This window comes from Micrasema longulum, unplaced genomic scaffold, assembly GCF_059751315.1.
Source record: "Micrasema longulum isolate JH-2025_06_02 unplaced genomic scaffold, ASM5975131v1 h1tg001793l, whole genome shotgun sequence".
Taxonomy (NCBI): domain Eukaryota; kingdom Metazoa; phylum Arthropoda; class Insecta; order Trichoptera; family Brachycentridae; genus Micrasema; species Micrasema longulum.
In genome coordinates this window covers 90,102-100,328 of record NW_028278967.1, presented here as the reverse complement: position 1 = coordinate 100,328, position 10,227 = coordinate 90,102, and the positions used below count along the sequence as shown (strand labels likewise).

General features: G+C 31.2%; 1 protein-coding gene across 1 annotated transcript; it reads left to right on the top strand.

Annotated features, from left to right (window-relative positions):
• The first annotated feature begins 161 nt into the window (after positions 1-161).
• Positions 162-3,836, top strand: RpL11 (ribosomal protein L11). Its single transcript, XM_088237826.1, has 5 exons — positions 162-190; positions 489-635; positions 915-1,064; positions 2,562-2,709; positions 3,677-3,836. Exons 1-5 carry the CDS (start codon positions 185-187, stop codon positions 3,799-3,801), a joined length of 576 nt encoding a protein of 191 aa, XP_088093952.1. The 5' UTR covers positions 162-184; the 3' UTR covers positions 3,802-3,836.
• The last annotated feature ends 6,391 nt before the right edge of the window (positions 3,837-10,227 follow it).

Genomic DNA, 10,227 nt, shown 5'->3' with positions numbered 1-10,227 from the left:
TTGCTAACAGTATATTTTAGATTCAATGCAACATATACCATATACATAATTTGGAAAGAACGTCAACGCACAGTTAAGAACCTCTGGAAATCCAAAATATCTCGACACTTTTTATCAGGAATAATAAAAATAATATTAATAACACTGGCAACACTTACGGTCCTTTTTTGATCCGTCGGTCATCATGTCGGTGTGTTATTTTTCTGACATTTTTCCAAATCGTAAATTATCAATGCAATCGTAATATTTATTTGCCAGTGTTCTGAAAATTATGAATTCTCAATAAACGATTTAGTCGTTTTTGCCATTTAACTTGATATGTGTATCTGGTTTTAGTATTTACTTTTTACAAATACACGTTCCAAATGTCATCTTTCAGCTTGTGCAGCCGGAAAGCTTTCAATGTGTTATTTCTTAAACATTTGTGGAAAATAATTAAGTGAACATGTGTTTTTACAATTTGTGTCATTCTAATAATTTCGTTTCAGCCGGCTGCCGCCCCCGTTAAAAAAGCTAAGGAAGGGAAGGTTATTAAAGACAACACCAAAAATGTTATGAGAAACCTGCACATCCGCAAATTATGCCTGAACATTTGCGTTGGTGAATCTGGTGATAGATTGACTCGTGCTGCTAAGGTATAATCTAATGAACTGTTTGTTTACATCGAGTCAATAACCTTCTTGTCAAGCTAAAACCTGTGTTTACCTGCATATTATTTGTTCAAGAAAATTCTGTCATTTGTGAGAATTTCCTTAGTTAAGGATATGCTATAAAAATATCTTTTTGCAACATCTGCCCATCTTTGTTGGCTCGGTAGATTACTTAAAACAAGAAACATTAAAAAAAATATCGATCTAGTTGATTAATTCTAATTGAAAAAAGGCAAAATTAAAAAGTAACGATTTTTCTACTAGGTGTTGGAACAGCTGACTGGACAACAGCCCGTGTTCTCCAAGGCTCGCTACACTGTGCGCTCCTTCGGTATCCGTAGGAATGAAAAGATCGCTGTCCACTGCACGGTGCGAGGCGTCAAGGCTGAAGAGATCCTCGAAAGGGGCCTCAAGGTAAGCGGTGTTTAAATTAAACGTGGAAATCTTTTACTTCACCCCAAAAGCATCAGATGTAAGAATTTAAAGAAATGACTTCTAACATATTTATGTTTATTGATTTGTCAACACTATTATGTACTTTTTAAAACATTATTTAGTAAATATGAGGGTTGTCAGCGCCCTTGAGGTGATTTTCACAAAAATGGCGCTATATAAATTATCCAAATATATATATATAAATATATATATATTGTCTGAAATGTTTCCAACCTAACGATGAAACAAGTCGTATTCATTCAAATTTGGTTTTTATTTTTCTACATAGTCGCCTTTTACATCTATACACTTCTCCCAGTGATGCTCTCATCTCTTCAACCCAACCGAATAGTTGTTAGCGTCTTTCCCCGTTAAATAGGTTTTTTACGAAGGTGATAGCCTTCTCATTAGATGAGAGATAGAGCAGAGTCCCCGTACACAGTGTCCAACTTGTCTTTATTGCCTTTCATAAATAAATATTTAATCACAGCTCGATACTATATTTTTCCAATTTTTTACAAAAACACTTAAATGACAATAGAAACTCACTCAAATGACTGAAAAAATAACTGCGCTTCCAAAATAGCCGAAAATTTTATGGGTACCTTTCAACGCATGCGCAAACACATTCCCCAATTTTCGTTGACAAGTGCTGCCATCTTCATGCTGAGGTTGGAAACATTTCAGACAACCCTCGTATATGATACTTATTTTATATTATTCAATGATACACTCACATTTACATGTGATATTTTTATTTGGCTATTTAAGGATCAGATATTAGAAGCATCATTTCGCTTCATTCCGCTTCATTCCAACAGAAGCAATATTACTGATTGAACCGTCAATTCTATATTGAGAGGCATCCGATTAAAATCTCTAATGGAAATTTTTATATATATAAATATATATAGGACTGTGTAAGTACATAAAATATCTAGCTTCGGCGGCCCGCTAGTTTATGTCTTGGACCTAAATACTCATTTTATGTTAATCAATGATACACTCATGTTTACATAGGGTATATTTCTATTTGGCTACTTAGAGCATTTAATTTGTGATAAAATATGAGACAGACATATCTCTCTTCATCAGAATGTTATTCACAATACTTTTTTGCCTATGTCTCAGTATCATTAACAAAAAATATATAATCCAAATGTTCTGTAAAAATATACCGTTTCTTCCATTATTTGTGTTACATTAACTGCACCATCCCACTAAATAAAACTTTTAAGCACTTCAGTTAAATGTATTTTTTTTATAACAATCTTCAGCATGTTTTATTTGTTTGTATGTCCTGCCCTGTGAGGATGTCCTTGTATAAAATATGCCAGATTATTAACTCTTTGCAACTTCCGCCCAAATTCCTTTAGTTCGGTGGATTACTTTCTAGAGTAACACGACTTCATTAATTTTTTTCATTTTAAAATATGCTGTTACAGTCTTATTCCGTAATTAGAATTATTTTTCCAGGTCAAGGAATACGAGTTAGTGAGAGGAAACTTCTCCGATACAGGAAACTTTGGCTTCGGTATCCAAGAACACATTGACTTGGGTATCAAATATGACCCTTCCATTGGTATCTATGGTTTAGATTTCTACGTTGTCCTCGGAAGACCAGGTAATTTATTTATATTATTTTAAAACTTTTTGACCATTTAAGAGCATTTTGCACCTAAATGTGTATTAATGGTATGCATATTTTTGTTCAAGGTAATTTTTAAAATATGACAGTTGCCTTAGGTATATATATGCTATATTAATTCTCTATGCAACATCTACCCATTTTTATCTGACTCGGTGGATTACTAAATAAGAGAAATAGGAAATAATTATTTACCACAAATCCTGATGTAAAATATAAGTCGAGTTTTTTGGTTCGTATGATACCAACCAAGAACTTGTTAAGCTGGTAACCACGAATTTTCAAAAAGTGAGATCTCTACAACTCTTATCAAATAATCTTTGTTTAAAAAGTAAATAGAAATATTTATGGTTTCTAAATACAAAAAATAATGTTTTATAATATTTAAGATGAGCTTTTAACTTTAATAGTGCGATATCTCACAACTAGTGAATACCAACTTGACGATTTTGTGCCAAAAATGATTTCTTTCATGGTTTTAGCAATGTAAATTAATGATCTGAAAAAATGATTGATTGACCTTCATTCATACATTCTAGCGTTGGTTTTGAGTGTCATTTAACCAGTGTTGAAATAAACTAAAGCATTTCATACTTTTTACTCATTAATTTATAATAGAAGGCATCCAAGAGTATTAATATTTTCCAAAACTGCATTATGCTAAACATATCAACTTATGCAAAGAATGACGAACTATTTTTTTATTTTGAGTTCCATGATCATTACATCATTTTCAGTAACAGAAAACTATTTTTTACAGAATTTGAAAGAATAAATTTACTTTATCAGAAGGATCTAAACAATAAGGGTTTAATAATATAAAAACATGTTTCATAATATTGCAATATTAATTCAATATTTTTTATGTAAATTTTGAGGGAGTACTGACTTCAGTTAACTTTATTTTTATTGATATTGTTTTTAATAAATGGTAATATTTCAGGATTTAACGTTGCTCACAGAAAACGAAAGCGTGGAAAGGTTGGATTCCCTCACCGCCTGACCAAGGAAGATGCGATGAAATGGTTCCAGCAGAAATATGATGGAATCATTCACAACAAGAAGTGATTTATTTTAATAACAATAAAACCAATATAAACTCATTTCTTCTTTTATTATCTAGTCTAGTTTTAATAATTTATTTTTTAAAACACTAAAATAAAACATTTAAGTTTGTAAGTGAAAATTCTTGATGGAAGTTCATTGTAATTTATTATATAAATAAAACACGAGTGATACTTCAAATTTGTGGATTAAAGTATCACTCGTGTTTTATTTATATAATAAACTAAAATAAAAGATGAGTAATAATAGCGGTCTTCTATTTTTGTTCAAATGATTTGCATGTGTACTTCCACCAAGAACTTTCATAGGAAAATTTGCTGTCGTAGTGATGCGAATTTATCGCATGTGGAAAAAATGTTGAAAAAGAGCCGATTTATGTATTCTAGGCCCAAAACCATTTGTATAATGCATATGTGCAATATATGAAATTTCACAAGAATATAATTTGAATCATATTTTCTCTCAATTTTGCATACATAATACAGTCCAACTTGGTTATAACGATCACGGAAATAGTGAGATCTCGGATATAATGAGGAAACATAAGTTGACATTTTAGTTTGCGGTTTTCTCCATACATTTATTCACTTTTATAACGAGCTTCTTCTCGGACATACCGAACAAAAATATTGTCAACAGTTGAGAAAAAACTCTTCAATTGATTAAAAACATCATTTTTGAAATAAGAACCCAAGTAATACTACGTAAGTGTCTAAAGTACATAATTGTTGTTTTCGCCGACAGCATTGACAAAGTATCACACATGGTTGGAATTGCTTGTAAAAAATCCAAGCTTTGTGAACTTAGTAAGCGCAGGCTCGGCACCGTATTACAATTTACAACTTCTTTTGTAGTTTATGAATGACATCCTTGTTTCGGGGATTTTGCAATGTTTTTTATTAATGTTCTATGGTCAATGCATAATGAACATTACAAGTGGGTGATGTCAGACGAGTTAAAACCTAACCCTTGAATCTAAGCAGGACTACTCTGCCGTCATAAGAAAGAAGGACGCATCTAACATTTTTTTCGAAAATGAGTTAATTACATATTTGGAATCAGGAAAAAAATATGCATATAATAAAAATACATCTATCTTCCTAAAATAACCACAACAATATTATTTTCACTAATAAATGAGACTAAAGTGCAAAAAGTCTTGAAGATAACTAAATATAAAAGGCTGTTCTGACTTGTATAATTATTAAAGACTGATTAAAATACTTATTTTTTCTTCTATTCCGTTTGACAAAACATCTGAAATGAATGTACCTACTTGTTTTCAATTAAATTTAAGATCTGCTGGTAATTTCAAAGCTAATTGATTATTAGGTCGGCGTTACTAGTTTGAAAAACAGTTGTCAGTGACTTCTATTTTATTTAGAGTAGAATCAATTGGCACATTAACACTAAAAAAGAATGTTTACTTAATTACTAAATAAAAAGAGCTTTTCTAGCTAGAAACATCTTTTCACTGAAGTAAAACATATTACTTTGTATTTTTTTTACTAAAAAGGAGTATGATGTTAGTTTTTAAATATAACGTAAAATTAATATATATATTCCATTAGGGCAAACCACAATACATACTGTCGCACAATAATATACTTAATTTTTGTAGCATTTTTCAATCTCAGAGTTACAAAATATCTATTTTCTCTGTTTATTGTTTTATGTAGAAACGTCCTTCTTTCTTATGACGGCAGTATTAACAAGCAGAAGTGTTTCAATTTGCAAAAAAGTGGCAATTATTTGTACAATGAAACGTGGTGAGAAATATGTTGAAGTGTGAAAAAGGATTTCTGTATCCTATTGTCAACATTGTGAAAAAATACAAATGTTTTTTATCAGAATTTGAAATTTAGAAACTGGTATGTTTGTAAGCATTTATTATTACTAGCAGGCAACAGTCTGCTATTCCTGACTGTTACATGCTAGGGGATTCGGCCCTCATTTGAATTATTAGAATCTCGGGCTTTGTGAAATTTCACCCTTTTGGGCCTCACAATTTATTTTTTGCTTTTAGGAGCAATCTAAATATAACAATAAACGGGGGTGTGGTCCCGTGGCTAGTGTCGCGGACCCAGGGATCAGAGGTCCGAGCATTGCACCACGCTCTACTATTTCGCTCACTTATTTTCTAATAAATAAATAGTTAGGTAAATCATAAAAATACAAAAATTTATTTAAAAAATAATCTTATTTATTTAAAAATAAAAAAATAATCTCACTCAAAATAACACTTCAAAAACCTCATAGTTATAATATATTATATATCCCGGCAGCCTCCGTGGTGAAGTGGTTAAGACGCTTGACTCGCGCATGAAAGGTTCCGGGTTCGATTCTTGGTTAGAACACAAAAATTAAATGTGATTAAAGATACTTTTTCTGCCTGTTTTATTTTTTTTATTTACACAAACCAAATGTCTTATTTGGATATTATAATTTAAAAGCATAATAAAAACATTAAAATAACTGCTTTTAATAATGCCATCTACCGGCCGATCTGTAAAACGCTAAAATATATAAAAGCTAAGAATTTTGTTATTAATTGAAAAATTAATAATTTTGTTTTACCAGAATTTATATAAATATTTCGCCATTTAAAACAACAAAAAAAAATATACGTGTGGGATTCGATCGCTAGGCATGTATACAATATTTTTGTCTTTCTCGTCCACTGGAAGCGTGGCGTCTTATGTAATCCAGTTACTCGGCGGCCGGGTGAGGTGGTGGATGGTCTGGGGTCTGTGGCTGTTTGCCCACGTTGACCGCGGACGTCCAGCGGGCTCGTACAGAGAAAGAACAGACGCAATCAATCATTTCTACGAGTAATAATATATGTATAACAATTTCAAAAGTGACAATATGCAATGGCGATTGGATTTAAAAACCTTTCTCTGGTATAACGTGTAATGCTTATAACAAACCAATTCAGTCGGCCCCGTCTTCCTCGTAGTAACCAAGTTCAATTGTATCGCATGCATAATACTTTGAAAAATACATGGTAATCCAACATTTACTTGACTGTTGCATCATCCATTATCGAAGGGTTTTTCAATTTTATAGGACAGTCATAAATAAAAGTAGTGCCAAAGTTAAGTATTTTTTTTATATTACAATAGCATAAAATTAACAGTGCCACAAAAATAAATATCTTTAAAACAAATATATACAAACAATAAAATCACTATACACTTGTATTCACCATCCTGTATTGCATGGATTATCATTTCTTCTATCTTTACACATAGGTTTATTTTATTCTCAAAAGCTGATGAAAAACCCTTTCCCTTCACCAGTTTTGCACAATTCGTTCTGAATATACCTACCTATCGTTAAATGAAATAAGATTTCGTGTTAGTCAATAACAGTTTCACATTAAAAAATACACTCATGTTCTTCTTTAACTTTTGTATTAAAGTAACAATTTTATATTTTTGGGTGAAGTATTAAAACAGGTAATTTAAAATTTAATAACTTATGGAAACATTGCTTAATTATTTGCTTACAATAATTCTACTTGTTAAATACATAATATTATTTATGTATTATTATTTTGCTATTCTCAACTACAAATCTTATAACTTTTAGGTTGAATCTTTGGTTACAAAGTCTAAACTTTTCATAGGAAACAAAAATAGTTAAAATTATTTTTATATATAAATAAGGATACATAGGAACCAAATTTCCATACCTGTACTCTTTAAAAAGGCACCCTAGTTAACGTCCAATAATTTGACCATTAAATTCCTTTTTATACAATAGACAATTCGTTAAGCGTGATTACTTATTAATTTTATTTTTATCCGATACTTTCTGGGACGAATAAGAAGTCATTATAACTCTTAATAGGTAGAAATATTATTCATTGAAAAACAAAGGATGAAATTATTTCCATGTATACTTGATGTTGATTCTTTTCAGCAATAAAGAATTATTTCATTTTAGTAAGAAGAAAGTATAGAAAAATATACACTATGTGGTCTGAGGAATTTCTCTTATATATTGTCAATATTATTACATAATGTAGTAGGTGGATCAAAAAGTTTGGAATAATCCTAAGAGGTGGCGTTAGTATACACTAATGTGAACCAATCATAAAAAGGCTTCATCCTTCATTAGACATCTGTAAAAATTTCAGTTATTTTTGTTTGCAGTGCGAAGCAACTAACCTCTGTGTTTTTTTGTTAAATGGAAAAATTTGAGTTTTGTGTTCTGATTAAACATTATTATTTACGCAAGAAAATGATAACCGAGATCAAAGCCAAGCTAGATTAAATATTATCCGGACTGCACTGTCAATGAAGATAATTCAAAAGTGGTTTTCCGACTTTCGTTGTGGCTGTATAAGGGCAAATCGTCTAAATAAGCGATTATGCACAGCTTATCATTGTATTTGACTTTCGATAATAATGTTTTATAGTTACCATGTTTATGGTAAAATAAATAAAATAATTGTTTCATTTATTATAAATCACCACCACCATTTAGATCTTCCCACAAAATAATATCCATTAAGTGCGCCCAGCCCGTTCTCAGTGAACGATGAAAGTAGCCGATTACCTCAGCTTATTACTCCATACAAAAAAGAACACTATATTTTACGTTTTTAAACTATGTAGTTGCGTTTTTAAAACTATTTTGAACATTGTTTCCGAAGGACTATTTTTCTTTGATAGGATACTGTTGACATATTATGTATCACATAGGACATGTGGTGTTTGCAGTGGCCATTAATTATTTTAAAAGGAATCGGCCAGTGTTAAGTGTTGATATTTAAATCATAATAGAAATATCTTCTGAATGTCATTTTGTGGTATTTTTGATTATTGTTTTAGTTGATTTTCACAGAACCACAGAAAAAAAAAACATTTATAATTATATTACTTATATGTAGGTACAAATGAATGAACATTTTTTGTAGATTACCTATAAAATAAAACATGGGTCGTCACTGCTGTACAAGCACACATGACGCTATACGATCTGGACGCACGATAACTGAGACTAAAGCTAAGCTAGATAAGTTTTATCCGGACTTTGCACCATCGACGAAGATGATTCAATGGTGGTTTTCTGACTTATTGTGGCTGTACAAGCACCGATGACGCTGAAGAATCTGGACGCCCAATAGATGTCAGTACATCAGAAAGACATGGAAAACATCCATATTATGTTGAATGACCCCAAAGATCTCGTATGGTAGTGTGTTCAATATCATACATGACATTTTGGGTATGAAGAAGCTCTGCACGCGTTTGTTAACAGTGGACCAAAAACAAATTCATGTGTTACAACTTCTCAGCAGAATTTGGTAACATTTATGCGAAATCAAACTAAGTTTTTTCGCCGATTCATAACAATGGATACATTTCTAAACACCAGAGTCCATGCAAAAGTCAAAACAATGGGTTTCTCTGGGTGAAAGTGCTCCGATGCATCCAATGTAGCAACAATGGACTGGAAAGGTTATGATGGCCTCCGTATTTTGGGATGCACATGGAGTAATATTCATTGACTATCTTGAAAAAGGTAAATCCATAACTGGCACATATTATTCATCATTATTGGATCGTTATTAAATTGTCTATCATCATGACGATGCGCCTGCTCATTCATCGTTAGTTGCGTGAGCAAAATTGTAGGAAATTGGGTTAGAACAGGTTCCTCAGCCACAGTATTCGCCAGATCTAGCCCCCAGCGACTTCCACCTGTTTCCAAACCTGAAGAGATAACTCAATGAGGCCTATTTGGAAGAGCTTTCACTACTTTTTGGATGGGATAAAAAAGTTAGAAAATCGTTGGACTTAAAAGGAATGTACGTTGAAAAATAAAATCGAATTTGGCCAAGAAAATGATTTCTTGTTTCACTTATTTGAAACTTTTTGATCCACCCGGTTTATCGCTTTTTTGCAAGAACAACGAATTATCTCGAAAAATACAATTTTACAGTAAACAACTTTTAAATATATAAAATCTAAACTAATGCTTTTTTACTATGGATCTGTAATTAAGATCTACGGTAAAAAAAACCCATTAGTTTAGGTTTTATACTTTTTTTAATATTTAAAAGTTGCTTCTTGTAAAATTACATTTTTCGAGATAATGCGTTGTTCTTGCAAAGAAGCAATATGTTTTTGTCGGTTCAAATTAAGCCATTACTAGTCAAGTTTTTAATAAATTATAGTTCTATTAATTGAAGAAAACAATATTCAATATATTAAAAATAAAAAGTTATTAAAAATAGAATAGAAAAAGTTAAATATTTGTCAACCATGAAAGGCGAATTTGGTTAGGTTACTTCTTCCTTACTATAGACAACCATTTAGTAAAAAATGATTTTCTTTGCTCAAATCCCAGAGAAAAACGTTGAATATAAAATGAAAAAATATACACAAAAGGTTCTCAAATAATGTTATTTTAGTA

Bases quoted from the DNA above. Each gene is read 5' to 3' on its own strand.
- RpL11 (XM_088237826.1), top strand. The intron at 636-914 runs GTATAATCTAAT...TTTTTCTACTAG, and splicing joins GATTGACTCGTGCTGCTAAG to GTGTTGGAACAGCTGACTGG. The intron at 2,710-3,676 runs GTAATTTATTTA...GTAATATTTCAG, and splicing joins CGTTGTCCTCGGAAGACCAG to GATTTAACGTTGCTCACAGA.